The 19,049-nt window shown below is 41.7% G+C and overlaps 1 protein-coding gene across 10 annotated transcripts in view; it reads left to right on the top strand.

Moving 5' to 3' along the window:
• The window catches only part of lrp1bb (low density lipoprotein receptor-related protein 1Bb), a 338,212-nt gene that overhangs the window by 140,639 nt on the left and 178,524 nt on the right, over nt 1-19,049 (top strand). For all 10 annotated transcript variants that reach the window (XR_005076787.1, XR_005076788.1, XM_037108848.1 and 7 more), the window contains one exon: nt 12,158-12,295. Coding sequence is in view for 8 of the 10 variants with exons in the window: in XM_037108848.1 (XP_036964743.1) it covers nt 12,158-12,295 (138 nt within the window). In the remaining 2 variants the exon portion in view is untranslated. The remainder of the gene's footprint in view (nt 1-12,157; nt 12,296-19,049) is intronic.

Here is a 19,049-nt window from a genome sequence, read left to right as displayed (position 1 = left end):
TTGTGTGTCTGTGCGCTGGGAAACATTAATTCCCGCGAAGGCTGTATGCTTTGGAGTCTCTCTGTGATTAAGACCGTCTCTTCTGTCAAGATGTCAAAGTTGTGTAAAAGAGAAGTCATCTTCTTTTGCCCTTAACATATCATCTGCTGCCATTTGGTCGCCCGCTTGCCGGATTTCCAAGTGTTTTAGCAGTTGTCTCCGGTGAAACTCTTAAGACGAGGGTGAATTTTCGTTGCCTGGTGACAATCTTGCACCTGCGCCGTGTCTCATCCGTGTCAGGAGTGATGCACGGGGAGGAGTACATCGCCGCTTTGTCTTTACCCTCACAGCTCCCATCTCGACAGTTAAGCTGCGCTGCCGACGTTTTTTCCCTTTTCGTATTCCCTCCTTGTATTCTGAGCATTATAAAGGACAGCGTCCCAGATTGTCACCTTAAGAACCAAAGAAGGAGACACACTTTAAGAATCTCGCTGTCGTGTTTGCTGTCATGGTACCAGTGTGTGACATTAAAGCACTAAAGTCTACATTATCTCCCCGCCGCAGAGAACAAAGTATCACAGCTGTAAGAGCTTTAACTCAGAGCAAACGCGGTGACACATGCTCAACGTTACACCCGATATCAGAATAGTGGCCTGCAACACGAGTGCCGTTCATCTTGGGGTTAAACAGCCACCAGGACTTGACTGTTAAAGAGCATGATTCAGTGACATTGGACTTTATTTATATATTAATCATAAATAATGGGTAGTGTAATAGATAGTGAAAGGGATGAGCTAATGCCTGCTCTTATAGCCACTCTATAAACATGGTCATAGTCCGATGATTATTTCAAGGGAGCTGGTTTGGTGCCAGAGGATATTTAGGAAAAAAAAACAAAAAAACACATATCTGCCCACTCGCTATGTGTATTCTACTCTACCACAGTCCTCATTAAAGATCCCTTCAAGCAAAAAAGCAAAAAAAAAAAAAAAAAAAAGACTTATTTGCTTGCTCATGATCAATTGATTTATACTATAGGCCGGAGCACCAATTTAGGCTCTGAAACTCATTACGTAGTGTGAGTGTGAATATAAATAAAGTCCAAGGTCAAGGCATTTTCACCAAACAATTATAATTTAATGGAGGGAGACCGAGGCCAACGGATGGAAGAGCTCCTTCATTTTATTTGAAAGACGTTCGGTTAGTTCACAGTGTCATCCACTCACTAAATCCAAACCTTATTGTCAAGTGCTCGCTCTCATGCCCCGATCACAGATGGGGTCAAATCTTGTCATATTAACAGCAATAAAAAAAACGCTCTTGCAGATTTCCATTGTTAATGGAAATTGCCTCCATAGAAATAGAAAGAAAAGCTGTTTGCTCATATCCCTCTTTCCTATTTGTATATTAGAAATTTAATACTGAATCACATTTCTTACAGATTAAATTGTGTGACCCGTATGAGTGTTTTCTGATTTGAGGTCTTTGTTTGTAGCTATGGTGAAGATGGTGCGTTAGATTTGGAAACAATAACTTGGTTGAAAGAATTAATTTGGATGACATAACATCATACCATTATCAACAAATTGTGAAGAAACAACATTGTTGACAGTATGTTAAAGCATGTTAACCAGCTAGCTCTGGCCCATCCTGTCTCAAAGTTCAACTCCACTGCAAGAGGTGACAGTAAGAGAGCTCCCTGCAGTTTCAGCTGGGAGATATATAACTGCTGAGTTTGCTAACCAATGAGAACCAAAGTAAACAAGATTAACTTATCAAAAAAAATATCAAGAAAGGAGTTGTTTTTTTTCTTTTGCTTGCTAAACAGAAAAATGCAGTTGTACACTTACAAGCTCAATTGCCCTCTAACTAATCATAAAACACACTCGACGTAAACAAGATAAAAAACAGTCTTTGTTTGTGTTTCCACGATCACATCTGGTTTGGTCAAAATAAACCCTCTGTTCACAGAGTCAGATGTGAAAATAATCCAGCTCTATGTGCAGGTTTCATCTGCTGCTGATGCCCCGCTCTCTCGGGGAGGTCTGTTCCCACTCAGCTCCATGCTGCTAAATAACTAGATCTTTCCCCCAGGAGATGGTGGAGACCAAAATTAGAGCTAAGAGGATTGTGAATATTGGACTAAACGCTCGCCCTTCATCAGTCCAAGTTAGACAAATCAAGTGTGGATCTTACAAAAATAAGTCTAGAAGAACTCATGAAGAAAGTAGATTTTATTGTAAGTCATAGATGCCACAGGTACCAAACTAATCATAGCTTGATTATTCCTTAATACAGCACCTACCCTTTAGTTATCAAGTTACTAATCTAATACCTCATTAGTATCTTACAATTGATGAAATAATATAAAAGTTTTACTTATTAACTGTGAAGCAGCCACTGAGTGTGACAAACTAGTAATACATCATTACTTACTAATTAATTAATCATTAGTTAGTCCCCCAAGTAGATTGATACTAAGTAGTAACTATATAGTCCCTCACAAGCTCATGATCACCTTACTGTAACTTTTTTCCACGATCACGAAGAACTTAAATAGATAGTTCTTCACTTGTTGCTTAATAACTACCTACTAACTCACCACTCTGCTGTTATTTGCGTTGCATTGACGGCGTCTCCTTGCTGAGCTGTGACAGAGGGAGAGTAGCACAAACTGAAATCCTTGAAGGTAAGGAGGGTGATTATTGAGAAAGATTGTTGACTGTTGATGAGTTTCATTCAAAGGCTGTCAAATACCGACACAAAGGATCTATGGAGCGGGAGTCAACAGTCGACTATCTTTCTCAAGAGTCGCCTTTCCTACCTTTGAATCAACTCAGCCAGGGTTTCTGAATGGAGGTCATGGAAGTGAGATCGTATCTAATTTGGATCTTGTTACATTTATTCTACAGAAAACATTGGAGAGCTTACAAAAACCATATACGTCGCGTGGATTGTCGCAATTGAGAGTCGCTTCTGGCAAAGCCCATACATCAGAACCCCATTGCATCAGTGACATTAACTTAGATTACATTATCGCAAATCGTGTATGTGTTTCTTTGAATAAAGAATGCCGGCATTAAACACTACACTGCTTATTGTAATCCTAATGAGATCATTCCTCTCTGCGAATATTGGTTTTAGCCTCTCTAACTACGATATACTGTATGTATTATTCATTTGAAGCTGGCCCCAGAACAATTAGATTGGAGCATTTGCATAGTGGTCGGTCACAAAAGTATCTCTATTGACTAATTATGTCGCTGTTTTCCAAATAATGATAAATTGGCCTTTTTGCTTTTGTTTTGTGTGGCGTTTGTGAAGTGCAGCTTTACTACATTGTCCCGAGGCTGCTCATTCCTCTCTGTCGACTGACGTATTGATTCTTTATTATACAGTAGAGCCTGGATGTCACAGATGCCAACACCCCGGCTCCATTCCGCAGCACCCCGGCGACATTTTTCCTCTCTTTTTCTAATGCGTTTGATTGAATACTCGGCATCATTTTTGCAGCGAGTGGTAAGCTACGGCACACAGGAAATGAGGTGTCGGAGGAGCTTTGTGCATATTACTTTTTCTTCTTCTTTTTTTTTTTTTTTTTTCTTCTCATTTGCTCCACCCGGTGCAAATAAGAAGTTGCAAATAATATTGATTTGCATATCTGAGGCGTTCGATTTGGAGCGAAAACCATGCATTATTCAGGAGGAAATCACTCATTTCCTTTTAATGTTCATGCGGCAGAGTGGGATCTAAAAATATAGGGTTTGACATCAGGTCAAAGAGGCTAACAAGTCAAGTCAGGGCCAGTCCTTTCTTATACTTTGACCGATCTGTATGAGTGCAGGCTTCAGGAATTCACACACAGCTGTGAACATACTATGACATTGGTGTCATTGGTATATTTTCTCAGTATTGTTCTTTAAGCAGAAGCATCTCGTCAAAATGCAGAATTTGATCAGTGACAAACAGATAATAGGTTTAATGAGGTTGTTACATTAATTTAATGGTTGTTGCCTCAGCTAGCCTTACTCATGTTGATGCAACATACATTGTCGCCTCTGTTCACTGTTTGCTGCTGTTGAACAACATGTAGCTTAGAGTTTACAAAATAAAAGATAATCAGACGAGTAATCATGATGTGAGAATCTGATTAGACAGGCCAACAGACCAGCTGTGCGGTTTGGTGTTATATTTAATTAATTTGCTATTATGAATAAATAGCATTTGTTCAAACAGTGTGTGTGTTCTGGTTTTATTAAACAGAGTCGCTCACTGGTCCTGCACACAAACCAAGTGCTACAGAGTAACACGTGCAGTAACGTGATTACTTTTTCTTACACAATGTAAAGCCTGAAAATCTCATTCTCATTACGTTACACGTACTGATCCCAGAGAAGATCCCAGATCCCTGTCCCGTCTCGTGGAGAGATCGTGGACATGTTAGTGTTTGAGCTTGAGATGGGGTAAGACGGCTGGCCTCTGTTTAAAGCAGAGGAGTGCACCTTCCTGTAAGACAAGTCTACAAGACAAGCAGCCAATCCAGTAAAATACAGAACAACAAGGATCATTAATGTACAAACCAGGCTACTGAGGACATTTTATGGAGGGAAACACGAGAATGCTCTTGATTGGCTCTGTCAGTTTGGCCTCCGTCCAAGTCAGCATGTGTTTAATGTGCTGAGGACCAGACTGACCGTGTAAAGCTGCCGAAACAAGCAAGAAGTGAAGATGGCTGCAGTATGGACCTGGCAGAGCGTCACCAAATGCTGGCCATGCATATGCACAAACATGCAAAGGCATTCACATTTTTTTTCCCACCTGGGAGATGATCGGTTTGTATGTGCCCCCCTGCGATTAGCCGGGAGTCAAATGACTGCTCACTGTCCCACGACATCAGCATCCTCCCTATTTTGTACTAAAAATCTCATCGTGCAGTACTTTTCTTCTTTTAATTTCCGTGAAGAATATCAGTCGTCAGAGGTTCTGACTCGGGGGAAATATTACCAATGCCGGTGGTCAGTCAAATAAAGCTAAATAAGCTCTTTTGGCGGAGTACATCTTTTCAAATGCCAAGGATCTAAAGGTCACACGGGGAAATTATTCTTTTAGAGCATCCTTCCTGTTCAGACCACTGCAGCTTTCGAGAGTGGAAGAGGCTGGAAGGGTGAGCTGCAGTGTACTACTGGTGAGAAATGGCTGTGATATTACTTAACTCTGCTCTTGTTTACCCCAGTGCACTTTATCTGCTCACTTAGTTACCATGGAACTGGACTTGCTGAGAGTCTCCGGATGACGCACGTTGTCAAGAGACAGCTGTGGCTCAGCAGGTGGAGTTGGATCATCCACTCATCACAGGTAGTTGAAGTCCCATCGTGTCTTACCCACATGTGGAAGTGTCAAGACAGCGAAGCCCGAACTGCTCCCGATGGTTAGGGTGAAAACAAAGTGTTTGTGGGCTTGTGGATGGAGGGAAAAAAAAAAAAAAACTCTAAGTGCTTCAGATAAAAGCATTTCATAATTGTAATTTATTTAATAGCATTAGAAACAGCAGCGATATGATGGGCTGGTAGCGAAGATGTGTCGCCGTGCTATTGGATAGATGCGCCCGGCTGACGTGAGCAGTCGGTATCAGTTGGCAGGCCCAGATAATGACAGGCACTCATGAGTGAGCTTGAGTGAGAGGGGTGAGTTGAAAGGATGGTATGAGAATTAGACCTAACGACTGAGCATGTGAAAGAGTCGCCTTCCTGTATGGAGCTGGAGCTTCACGTCAACATCGGAGCACATCTGGGAAAATGAAAACATTCTCTGTTGTGGCTGGTTCTTAGGAACTGCTTGTTGTTGATTTCGGATAACTCTACAATAGTGAGTAGCCAGTCAGCGATCCCTTCCACAACTGTGCTAAGGCATACAAAAAAAGGAAACAGTGTGTCTGACACTCTGTTTTTGCAGGAAAACAGTATAACTGCTGCATTAATATACTTTAAAATGGCAATTTTCCTTCTGCTTCATTAAAAAATTCCAGATGTTTATTCACTGGACATGAGATGTTTCTTATACTATCGTCCAGGACGATTCCATATCCACGTGTGTGTGCTGAATATTGGACCAGGATTGGCATCTGGACAGCTTGTCATCTCTCAAATCATGTTCCCTAGGTCCACCTCTTAAAATCAGGGTCACAGAGAAGATGCACTTTCAGCCAGGGGCCAAATTCACATAGTGGCCATTTTCCCCAGCAATCAAGAGAATAGACAGGATAATGAAAACATCTGGCCATACTTGGAGGTAAAACAACATATGTGGAAGTCCTGTTAGTGTCCATTAAACCAGCATAAACTTCATTAAAAAATATCAACGCTCATCTTGGACACGTTTATTCAAACCCGGTAGTAACGCACGGGATGTAGTGAAACGGTAATGGCAACTAGGAAGGGGCTCAATGCTAACGTTAGCTAATGGGTTATCAAATATGTAGTTTCACTCCCAAATGTAGATTGTCTCTATCCACCATCTTTTCAGTGGGCAATTGGTTCCTAACAGCTTGTCTGAAAAGTTTATACTTGTGGTTTCCTCACAAGAAGTCCACCACTCACACATTTGATATGCTGTTTAACCTTCAGTTTATACTCTAACCTAATGTCCATTGTGAGTATAAGATAAATCAGACTGTGTAAAAGTGTATATTTTCACTCAGCTCAGTTGTGTAAGGGGGTAAATTGTTCTCTGCTGCCTACCCAGGTGTATTTGTTCTGGTGTATAAGGCAATATGTCAAAAGGTTAGTTTTTGTTGCCTGCAGGCGAAGTGCTGCGCTTGAAGCACAGAGTAATGAGTGGAAGCTGCTGTACTGCTGTCTGTGCTGTTTCTGATATTTTGGCTCAAGTTCAGAATCACCAAAAAGCTTTTGCACTCTCATCATGCCCGCGATTAGATCAATGATCTATGTAAGATTAATAATGAGGTTAGGGTTGAAAAATGGAGTGCACACAGTAACTAATGTCATTGTAATTGTGGGATTCACAGGCAAAAAGGACGGTTAGCTACCATTATAAAGACATTATAGGAAGTCTATGCTGATGCTGCCTCGGGTCAGGCATCGAGGTTTTGCCACTCTGATCGTCAGCTTGAGTTAAATTAAAAGAAATACATCTTTATTTCTTTGGGATGTGATGAATCTCTTAACACGGAAGTTCTAGGAGGCTCTCCTGCTGATCGCTGCTCTGTTATTTTCTTTAAAGGAATTCATTATTCCGCGCAAACTGGCAGCGGATCAGATTAGCATGATTATCATAATGAACGTAGCCACTGAAATTCTCCCCTAGAAGCCTCTCACTTTTTACATGCAATAGAGGTATTACTCCTGGCCCAGCTGATTCCTCCTCGTGCATTCCTCAAAGTAGGCAAACAGCAGCATGATTTTTAATTAACATGTTCTTATATCTAAAAATCTTTGCCGGCTGCCTCGGCAGTTTGCGATGCTTCATTGAATGAAGGATGAAAAAAATAAAAGGTCAAATATGACTCAGGACTCATCCTTGATGCTGACCTGCTGCACTGCATGGGTCACATCTAAAAAAAAAAAAACTTCCCTGCAGATGATTTGTCGGGCATAAATCTCATCTTCAGTACGAGCTGAATGCAAGGATGTGTTCGCTTGCAGCAGGCGCCGGTAATAAATGTGGAGTATTTAGACTAAATGGGGATGTTTCCTTTAATTTATAGTTGCGTTATGGGGAAATAAGACGTTTATAAATATTGATGCTGGACTTAAATGTTTCCCGTTTTACCTGAATAAGCACGTCGTGGTATCATTTTTTAATTCTTTTTTTGCAAGCGTACCAGGGGAACGTCTGCCACCAACTCAAGGTGTTATGATTAAACTGGTATTTAAAGCGCGCTTGCCCATTTCATCCGCGGACATTATTCATTTATCAAGCCATTACTGAGGATGTAATGGAGGTTTATACATCAGCAATTGCCAAATACAACAGGGACCTACAGCCATTAATGTGTTTTCAGAGTGTTTATCTATCTATCTATCTATCTATCTATCTATCTATCTATCTATCTATCTATCTATCTATCTATCTATCTATCTATCTATCTATCTATCTATCTATCTATCTATCTATCTATCTATCTATCTATCTATCTATCTATCATTTTAACGGATGTGTCGTCAGGCTCCAAGAGCAAACTTTCATTAGCTGCAGCTAAACACAACCAAATGTAACTTCCTGGAGACAGAAAAGTTGATGCCTGAGCTTCATCCCCAGGCTGTCAAATGCCGACACCTCCGGTTGGCAGCTCGCCTCAGACGCCAACCCCAGAGCATCAGATTTAGACGACCTGGGGGATGAGACTCAAAAATCAGCTCTCTTTCTCCAGGCTGAATAGGTGTTTGCACTTCCTCCGGCTGATTAGACCTCTCAGGACCGTGTCGGCGTCTACAAGGTGCGCTTGATTAACGACACTTGTTTTGCTGCATCTGTAGCTTTATCATTCTTATTAGGTTATGTCGTTTTGGTGATCTCCCATTATTTCCAGCGTGAGTCTACCTGTTGTCGGCCTGAGCAGCCGACCTAATCAGCCAGAAGTAAAAGGAGAAGAAAACGAGAGCTTTTAAAACAGAGGGTCCCCTTTTTTTAAAAAGTCTGCTGTGAAAAATGCCCATTCTATGATACTGAAATGAATAAATATAAGTTTATTTTTAAGATAAGAAAATACTTTATTGATCCCTCACTGGGTAAATTGACTTGGTGAAAACAGCTCAAGAGTCGAAAGCAGGGGGTAAGCAATGCATGAATGGAGGATAAAAATGAAAAAAACAGATGGAGCAAGAAAGAAATGAAATAGATAGAAACAAAGTAATAGCAATAATGACTAGAAAGCTGAATTAAATGCTGCGAGTGATACGTAGAATACACAATATACTGTAAGTGGTAAATTAGACTGAAAATTGAAACTATAATCAGCCAAATTTGATATTGACAAGAAAAGTTAAAGTTGTGATAGGACAGATATACTATTATGATAATTGGAACGATGAAAACATATGGAAGAATAATATTCAGACTATCTTCACTCTATTCGACTTTCATTTACAGACACACACTGTTAATATGAAGGACATGTACAAACATATACAGTATATTCTTAATGTAACAATTCCTATACAGATCATGCAGACAGGAGATATAGTATATGAGGATTAAAAAGAATTAAAAAGTAAATACATACATAGAACATTTTTACCTTGTGGTTTGAATACATATATAGGGCGGCTGTGGCTCAGCAGTTAGAGCTCAGCGTCTTGTTATTTCGAAGGCCTCTGGTTTTTTCCTCCGGTCTTCATGTCGAAGCGTCCTTGGGCAAGATACCCAACCTCTAAATCGTTCCCGATGTGCTGGTCGGCACCTTGCATGGCAGCCACCGCCATCAGCGTATGAATGCATGTATTAATTACTCTAAGCCGCTTTGGATAGAAACGCCTGCTAAATGCTGTGAATACATACAGTATATAAGCATATGATTGAAACCAATTGAGGAGGAAAATGATTTTTTTTTGGTTTTTTTCCCAAGGTTGTTGTTGCTGCATTTGCTTTACGACTTTAAATGTAGAATTGCAGTTACGTGATATTTGACCTTGCAACACGCAGTAGTTACACTAATGTATGTATTTGCTCTTGAGGATTCTAATCTCCCAGATAATCATCACTAATGGCCCAGAGGGTGCTGCAATTACTTTTGCATTTTTCTGTTTATTTGCCCTTTTGTTTTTTTTTTTCTCCCCCCCCGAGCTTAAACACAACGTATTGCATTCAGCCTTGGTCAGGCTGTAACCAGAGGTGGCTTAAAGTGACCTCATGTGAACTGGACATACAGTATGCAGGGTTTGAGCATCGTTTGGCACTTTGGAACAGGAAGGAGATAAGAGCTGCGGCACGGCTGTCGGAGGATGGGTTTCGTGACACAGTGTACCATCCTGTATGTACGACTTTGAGCAATCATCCAACATAGTACAGTAGTTTGGGAATTGACGGAGGCATCCTGAGCACCTCAGCCGTTGAGAGACCATCTGTGTATCCCTGCATGACAGATCAGAGCCGCTGAATATTCATGCGCCATCCCTCCCCTTATCACATTAGATTAGAACCCATGTGGCGAGGAGGCAAGGGGAGAGGCTGACAACGCCGTAACGTTGTCAGGGACCCTTACAGCTGCGTGTTAAATAGTACATTTGCCAAATGGACACGTGCTATTGTGTGGCACCGGGCTGGATGTTCTGTGACAGTGTGTCCTGTTCTCTGCAGCGAGGAAACTTTCCTGCGTATTTTGTAACAGCTACACGCCGGGATCGCCCACTTAGTTGAGGCTGATTTCTAAATTTAAGAAATGGAAGCGTTTCAAAAAAGGATATTTTCGCTTTTACTCTTTTTTAAAAAAGATAGCTGATTTAAAAGTGTGTAAATACAGAATGCACCGGTGACATTTGAAGACAGAATCCCTGGTGTTTAGCAAGCGATGATCATTAAGAAAACCGAGTAAAGCCTTTTATAACATTTCTTTTATTTTCTGTTTACTGTATGGATGACGGATTTACAAACAGATTCATCCGAGTGAAGCCATGCGTGTGTGTGTGTGTGTGTGTGTGTGTGTGTGTGTGTGTGTGTGTGTGTGTGTGTGTGTGTGTGTGTGTGTGTGTGTGTGTGTGTGTGTGTGTGTGTGTGAAAGGAGCGCTCGCATCAAAAAGTCCCTTCCAAAAAGGAGCTCGGAGAGAAATGAAAAGAGCGTTGCTTTAAACCCATTCCCAGCAGATGAGGCTGCCAGTTTGCTCATGTATGAAATATGAACTCTCATAGACAAGGTCACTTGGGTTTGACTCACCTAAATATGGCATAGAAATAGTGTGAATCACTTGGGCCTGAAGAGATAGCCAAGAAATATTCATCAGAGAGGCATATCTCCTGCTACCCTTTAAAAGCAATAAAAAATGCTCGGGAGGAGGAACTAATATGAGCCATCATTGTGTCAATACAGACGCACATCTACTTGTCCACATCTCCCCGTCTGTAAATCAGCAGGGGGATGGCAGCCCTCATTGTAATAGCCACATTAACTGCGGTAACTCTTACCTTGCAAAGTAGAAATAGATGTTGTGAACAAGTCACCGCCCAGTCAAGATGGTCCAAATGTGCCGGGATGTGAGCTCTGAGGGGGTGGGAGAACTCCGGGGGGATTGTTACAGATCCCATCACGCGGGCGATAAATCTTCCCATTAAGTGGCTGCGGCGGCACGCTGGTAATTGATATCAATGTAGTTGGGGTGGAGATGTGACACATTTACAGTGCTGGTGCACTGGTCAGCTGTGTTTTATGTGCTCTTGTGGCTGCCACATGAATGAGGGTCACCTATGTGCCTCATGAATCCTTAAACAGCTGCTCGCCGCCGCTCGCCTGGCTGCCGGGGAGGAGTCGGGTGGTTTGTTATGGGATTTCACTGGCGCGTCTGCAAAAGAAGCAGTGTGGCGAACATCTGTTGTGTGTACAGAACAATGCTGTGAAGTATAAATATATTTGCATATGCATAGGTTCGCCAACATCCTATAAAAGAGGTCTTGAAGTATCAGCACTTTGCTGACAAAAAAAAAATATGTGGAAGAAATTGTTTACCTTCAGAAATTACAAATGATGGCGACAATGAAATATGCAAATTAATTTAACATATGGTATTCAGTCTCCCACTGTAAATGCTGCTCCATATGCAGAAATGAACATTAAAGCGCACTGGGTTCAGCAGTAAACTGATACATGAATTATTAAGGTGCATTATGTAGTTTCGGGGAAGATATGGTTCGTGCCTAAACAAACTAAATTAACAAACTTTTCATTTTAATGACCAAATAAACAAACTTTAAAGGACAACACAGTTTCATGCTGTTTTATATTGTTAATATGTGGCGGACCCTGCCACCTTCCCAGCTTCAAACAGAGTTCGTGGGGACCTTATCTTCCTCTGACAACAGCTTCTTTATTCAGTTAAGGACAAAAAAAAACATATTCCTGAGTTTGTATTAGTTAGAATTTCTTCTCCAAAACTATGCAGTGGCCCTTTAATGCTGAAAACAGATGAAGATTCAGCTCCCTGACACTGTCCGCTCTGGTTCTTCTCTTCAGGTGCACAAGAGGTGGTGATCAGATGTCCCCTCAACCACATACAGTGCATCGGGACAAAAAAATGCATCCACTTCAACAAGCTGTGCAACGGGGCGAGAGACTGCGACGACGGCTACGACGAAGGAGTCCACTGTCGAGGTAAGACTTAACGGCGCTCTCACATCCCGGCTCTTTTTTTTTTCCTTTTTTTTTCAGCCTTGGGTTTAGAATACATAAGCGAATGGGTATTCTCATTATTATGTTAATTAATCAGATTGCGCTCATCTTATTTGGATTATTAAGATTGTGAAAGTTCCCCCCCGCACACGAAATCTGCATTACATTTGTAAAATATACAGCTGTGGAAGAAATGCCTTTGTTTTAATTCCTGGTTAATGCGCTTCGACTAAGATATTCATTAGACCAAACTTCAGTCAAGTAAAGTGAAGCGAGAGCGTGCTTGTCGTTGTCTGGAGGAGTTAAAGCACCATTCAGTCTCTCCCTTGTCTCGCTCGGATTCAGCTCTTTCAGGCTCGTTGCTGGCCTCGGCTTTTTACTTTCAAACTTTTGTTGCTGCCAAGGTCACTTTGCGTCATCCTTCCTGTCAGAGCAGGAAAGACGCGCAGTGGGACGGTGGCACCAGGTGACGTGTTGTGCACGAGTTTTTGTTGTTGCTCGCATTCTTCTCAACTATAGCAAGCTGCTCAGGACACCTGGCTCCTGTGATAAGGCGATGTCTGCATCCTGATCGCTGCGGTGCTGGCACTACAGTGGCCCCTGTCTGGCAGAAGCCGCAACCTATTTTGCCCTGTAAGACAGTTGAAGTCATGCTGGGTTTTGTCTCTGTGTGAGTGCTAGGTGCAACAACAGGCTAGCCTCTGACTCACTGTTGTGAGGAGTCCAAACGCCTGTTTGTTGGCATGAAGCAGAGAGCTCTTGCTCCAGTGTTGCACTCCTTGCACTCTGGTTTGCGGCGATGAACCTGCTTTGAAAGCCTGCCTGGATTAAATCACACTGAGTGAAGCGGGAAGACGTGGTAACGATATGCAGCGTGTTTGTTCTGGTTTAAAAATCACCATTTGTTAGCCCCTAGAAATGCACCTCAGATAACCACCCATACGTTCACATTAATACATGATGTGGGCTATGTACATTTACATCTCCTGTTTCTGACCTGACTTCCATATCGGATGATGGAGGGAGCAGAGGTGGAGTTAAACAAAGATGGCTGCCAAACTAGTGACTGCAGTTCAAGTATGTGTTTCTTCAGTTCTGACTACTCGAACAGAGGAGGTGGCCTAAGACATTACTTAACGCGCAGCCCTGACGACTCTGAAACTCAGATGTCGCACGTGTCCGTAACGACTCTGTAAGGACACTCCCACACAGCGTTTAACATCCTGCAACTCCCCTCCAGTTAGTTAGAACTGAAGAAGCCTCTTGGATGAGAGCTGAAATGTCTTCGAGAGACTGGAACAAGTCCAGTTGCCTACGATACAGCACCTAGAATGTTTCAACATGTGCAAGCGTGACAACCACTGGATGTTTTTATTGAGAGACCACAGCGTGTCTAAGCAGGGAACCGGTGTGTATGTTGAGGGAGGCCTCGGGCCAGTTTCCAGCCGTGTTTGTGATAGCAAAGACTGGTTATTTTTGATGAGATGTTGGGACACGTCCGTCTGTGTTTGTGGAGCCAAGTCGGGAGATATCCATCCATGTCTGTGCTGATGATATGTTATCAGAAGCAGGAACATCTCCATCCATGGCGTCCAAACCAGGTGTTCTTAAGGAGACTTTTTTTTCCTGACGCTAACCAAGAGGTCTTTGTGCCTTGTCACAACATAAAACTACAAAATTAGACCTAAAGAAACATAAAGTTGCAGCATGAAGAAATAAAAAGTTTCTGAATACCAATGGGTTTTCAGACTGTTGTTATGTTATGTTAACTACAACTTTTCTCAGGGCGTTGAGATCTGTAATAGAAGTATGAGGGCGTAAACTTGACACTTCTTTCAAGTGAATTGTGCCTGAGCCGCAAATGATCCTCGGGGCTAAGACCTTAAGGTCGGCTCATTGAACCAAACAGCAAAGCGGGATAAGAGGCCTGCAAGACTGGATCAAATATCGTGTTCAAGTCATGTCAGGTTTAATGAGAATGCAAAAAAAATAAAAAAAGCAACCCGGGAGAAACGCTGGAGTCAGCTCGGGTAGAACACGCAGGCGGTTTCTTGCAGGCTCAGATGTCTTCCGTACAGCGGGAGCGTGGCGGCGCAGAGAGACATACGCCTGTTAATCCACCGATGCCGGAAGGACGAGGTGATAAAAATCTAAATTAAGAGCAGCTTATGCCCCTTTATGTTCACGGGAGCAGTACGGGAAAACACACACAACGATGAGTATTCATACCCCTTGCAACTTGTAAATGACTCCCTCCATTACCGAGCTCCTTAAAGGAAACTGATTAGACAAATGTTCTAATTCACTGCTGGCTTTCATTTGAAAAAAAATAAATAAATAAAATAATAACAGCAGTAAGCCTCACCTTGCAGCATTTCACTCGGAGCATCAATGACTCATTGGCCAGCGTCTCCGAGAGGAAGTGAAATAAATTTGAAAGGAAAGAAGGTCAGACAAAGAGTAGTTTTTAATTGGAATTCTGTTCTTTTTAATCTTTCTTTATTGTGGGAGAAAAAAAGCAAAGACGTCCTGGATCCTTCTCCAGAAGTAAATTGCAGCGTCGTGCCACCTCAGAGACTTAAGTGCAAAAAAAATATGAAAAGGTTTTTAATCGCACAAAACTTTCCCCCTTTATTTTCTTACTTTGCAAGTCGGCCTTGAACCAAGTGGAAAACAAAACAATGAAAGCTGATTTTTCTTCTTCTTTACTTTTCTTTTCCTTCCTTGTTAGAAAGAATAATAGCAATCATACAATCTGATTGTTATTACTTTTGATGAGAAAGACAATTAATTTATCTTATAATGACTACCTAAAGCGCTCTTGATATGTTAATAATCATAATAAACCATCTACCAAAAAAGCACTTTTCGGATTGACTTTTTAAGTTTTTTCGTTCGCCTCTCCAAAGAGTTCAATCTCCTACGCAACACATTCATTGTTGCGACACAACATTTGATCCTTTTCACAAGTAATTCTGGTTTCAACACCTCCGCTCTCCACTCATGCAAACTTTATTTTTCCTCAACTCGACTTTAAAAAATGCGACGAGCCGAACGATGGCTGGAGCCTCGCTGCATCCAGGAGCATGTGTGCTCTCGTATGCATCACTTTTAATTTGGAAGTGCTGCATTTGCATTTGAAATGTTTTCTTTTTCGCTCAGAGCGTCGGGGTTAGAATGTCAGCGATCTTTAAAGCCCAAGACTACCGAACAGTAGATCTGCTGCATATTTCATTCTGTGTGATGCTCCACGCTTCTTTTCTACCGTGAGGGCAACTTTCATGTTTTGCTAATTTTTGTTGTAAATTGAGAAGTGAAAAAAGTTGATATTGTTAATATTTTTCATCAAGTGATCTGTTGTGTCACGCACACATGCAATTCTTCTCGTGTTAGATAAAGACATACCGGCTTTTAAACTGCTTTCTGTGGCTCCAACAACATCTTTTCCACTTTCCTTCATTTTTCGCCTGCCTTGCCATGGCCTTGCACAAACCCCTTAAGGGATTTGACATTATTCTTGCCAAATACATATCATTTCCCACGTCGCTTGTCGGTGGGTAACATGGCACCTCTGTCTTCTAAACTCCCTTCAAAAGGCACTTTTCTGATGTGTGATCTGAATGCTAACAATGAACCTCTCAATGCAACACTGCAGTCAGCTGCTTTGACTTCTTTGCCTAAAGCAGCAGAGAGATTGATTCTTTCACAAGGAATAAATTAACGAGGAAAGAAAAAAAAAGGGGGAAATTTGTCTCCTGCAGTCTTTCGACACATTTTTTTTTTCTTCTTCTTTGATTCCACGGTAAAGATACCACTCTGAGTTCGTGTGGGGCCGACCCGTCTGCTTAAGTTCACTTGGGGAAACACACCGTACAGTACGCTTAGTCCCGCATGGACGAACCAAACTCTCTGGGAAGCAGGAGGAATTGAGGTCACCAAAGAGAAGTTTTTAGGCAACCAGCTGGGTCTCTCGCAAAACTTTTTTCCCTCCCTTTCCTGCCCACCTCTTATGAATATACATGCCGAAACATCCCGAGAGGCCTTGATATGAAGGTGCCCAGATGGAAAACCACCAAACTCTTTTTCGCTCACCTTCAGGAAAACTTGCTCATTCGTAATCGCACGCTCGCGGCTGTGCCACGGGAATCTCTGAAGTCTGTTCTGCTTGCACCGAGCGAACCCTAAATAAACATAATTCGGCATCAGTCGTCATATGTTATCTCCAGGACTGTCCGGGAAAGTTAGCAATAAACAAATGTCTTCCAAATGAGCATAGTTGTGAGAAACAGAACAGCCTGGAGCTTAAAAGACTGAGTTTGGAGACGTTGGCTCGGTCTCACTCACAAGATTTGAAAAATGAAAGCTTAATTTCGATGCTTAATCCATGTCTGCTCGAAGTGTTTACTCAATATTTTGCGCTTGTTCACCAAAAATGTGTTACATGTTAAATTTGTGCTAAAACAAAGAATTGTTTTGTTTTGGTTTGTTTTTTTGGTTTTTTTTTTGTTCTGGGAACAAACCAAGACAAAATGATCAAATGGAAATTACAGTCAGAGCTTTGCTGTCGAGTTCTTTTTTTTTCATTCCGCTCTTTAGAAACAGTGAAGAATTGCGACTGCAGAGTGGATCGTGATAGCAACATTTACAGCAGTATCGTCGCGGATCACTGATAGAATGATGCCAACTCAACGCTGTCACACTGCTGTCTGTCTCGCAGAGTGTCAGCGGTGCAGCCTCGACTAGGTACAGCATGTAAAATGACTTAACCGGGTGATAAAAGATAGATATGTGGCTTAACATTCCATTTACTGTTCATTACCACCACAAATTGTTTAAAGTCTGACATTTAGATTGTCATTTAGTTATGCTTTAACTGTTTAAAACATGTGAGCTTCATTATAAACCCATTGATGCCAAATGACTGTATTTGGTGTGTTAAGGTAAAGCTACACAGGATTTTTTTTTTTCTGTTAGAGGTGGAAATACTAAATGTGCTGTGGAAACTGTCAAGACAAGAATCAAAATGCCTCAGCCTCGGTTGGTGGAGAACGATGATTTTCTTTCCAAAAGGCAAAAAGAGACATAAATAAATCAAGAATATGAAATAAGTAAAGTGAGTGCTGACTCTTTTGCTAAATTTCAGATTTAAACTGGATGAAAGACTGTTTTACTCAAACTGAATCCAGCGTTACCAAGATTTAAATATGAATCCTTTTAGTTTTTAAAAACACAGTTGTGTCTGTGTCTTACTGTGATTCGTTTTCATTCACACAAGGTCACTCATTTTATGACTTTTAAAAAAAGAGGAACTCTTAAGAGAAAACAGCTTCATCTGGTCCTTTGTGATCACGGCTTTTAAGAGAAACCTACCTGAAGCCTCACACTTTGTAGGTTATGTCGAATTGATCAATGAATCTGTGCTGAACTCAGCACTTAAATGCTGCAACAGAAACTATACAATCCCACTGCGCGCGTTAATTGGGTAAAGTCTGTCTTTCTGATATTTCTTTTTCCGACTTAAGTTTCCTCAAGTAGTAATATTATATGATATTATGATAGTGGTGGTGAAAAGACAACAGCAGTTTTGACTAGACCATAGAAATTATTTTTACAAACCAAAAGCATTAAAAATATGCTGTACGTGCCACACAAATTCTATATTCACATTAAAAAACATATCTTTTTCACATAGAAGAATGGCCCTTACTTACATAAAACTGTCTATGGAGTAGATAAATGGAAATGTGAGGTTGGTGCTACATGCCCAGAGGAAACTGGTCACTGTTGCTCAAAAGGTAAAAAACCTACAACACCCAGAATGCACTGCACCTTCCAACACTCCTGCTGATGGATTACCTACTGCAGGTGGTGCCTGGCTTCCTTTTTTCAAAACCGACTGCCTGCTGGTCACAAACAACGTCACACTACAACTAAACAGACACATTTTTGGCAAGAAATAGACAATGATCCGAATCGGGGTCCATATTTAATCAGAATGACCTTACCTTCATACCTTAAAGAACTCTGAACTGAACTGATTTCACAGTTCAATCAGAGTTCTTTAAGCCTCCGTTTTCACAGTCCAGGAACAATATCACAGCCAGTTACTGGCTGTATGGCAGTTACAAACTGTCTAGTTCGATCCGAGAGAGAGGGAGAGGAAGAGGAGGGAGAGAAAGGTGGCTGTTCCTGTCCTTGGCCGACCACACTCTTTGTGTAGGTGGATGCCAGCGTACAAGAACGCGGAACAACAATCCATAGTTGACACAACAGCACTGAAATGGGGGGGTTCTGGGTGCAGGTGAAAATGGAGAGAAGTTGATTGCTCAGCAGCACATACAGACGCCGTGGTGACACAGAGCTGGTTGGAAATCGGCGAGATTCCTGTTTAAAGATCCTACATGTTGGCTTCAGTCACTCGTATGCTGCTGTCTGAGTGTGAATGCCCAGGCAGATCATCAGCATTAAGTTTTATGAGCCAGATGCATGGTATAAAACATCACAGCCTGGGCTCAGGTTTTCACAGCAGTGTGAATATTGGCTCGAGCAGGGGGCTATGAGATTTTTTTTTTTTTTTTACATGACCTTGCAATACCGTGCTTCAGCCATCATAGGGCTGTTTTAGTTATTTTTTTCTTACAGTGCACATGATGCAAAGGTAGGAGAGCACGCACCTGGGAGCTGGAGCGAGCCAGCAACAGTAATTACATGAAGATCCACATTAAAAATGCATGTT

The sequence above is a fragment of the Acanthopagrus latus genome, chromosome 9, assembly GCF_904848185.1.
Source record: "Acanthopagrus latus isolate v.2019 chromosome 9, fAcaLat1.1, whole genome shotgun sequence".
In the NCBI taxonomy this organism is placed as follows: domain Eukaryota; kingdom Metazoa; phylum Chordata; class Actinopteri; order Spariformes; family Sparidae; genus Acanthopagrus; species Acanthopagrus latus.
Note: the sequence above shows the minus strand (reverse complement) of the source record. Positions and strands in the feature narration are given on the sequence as shown.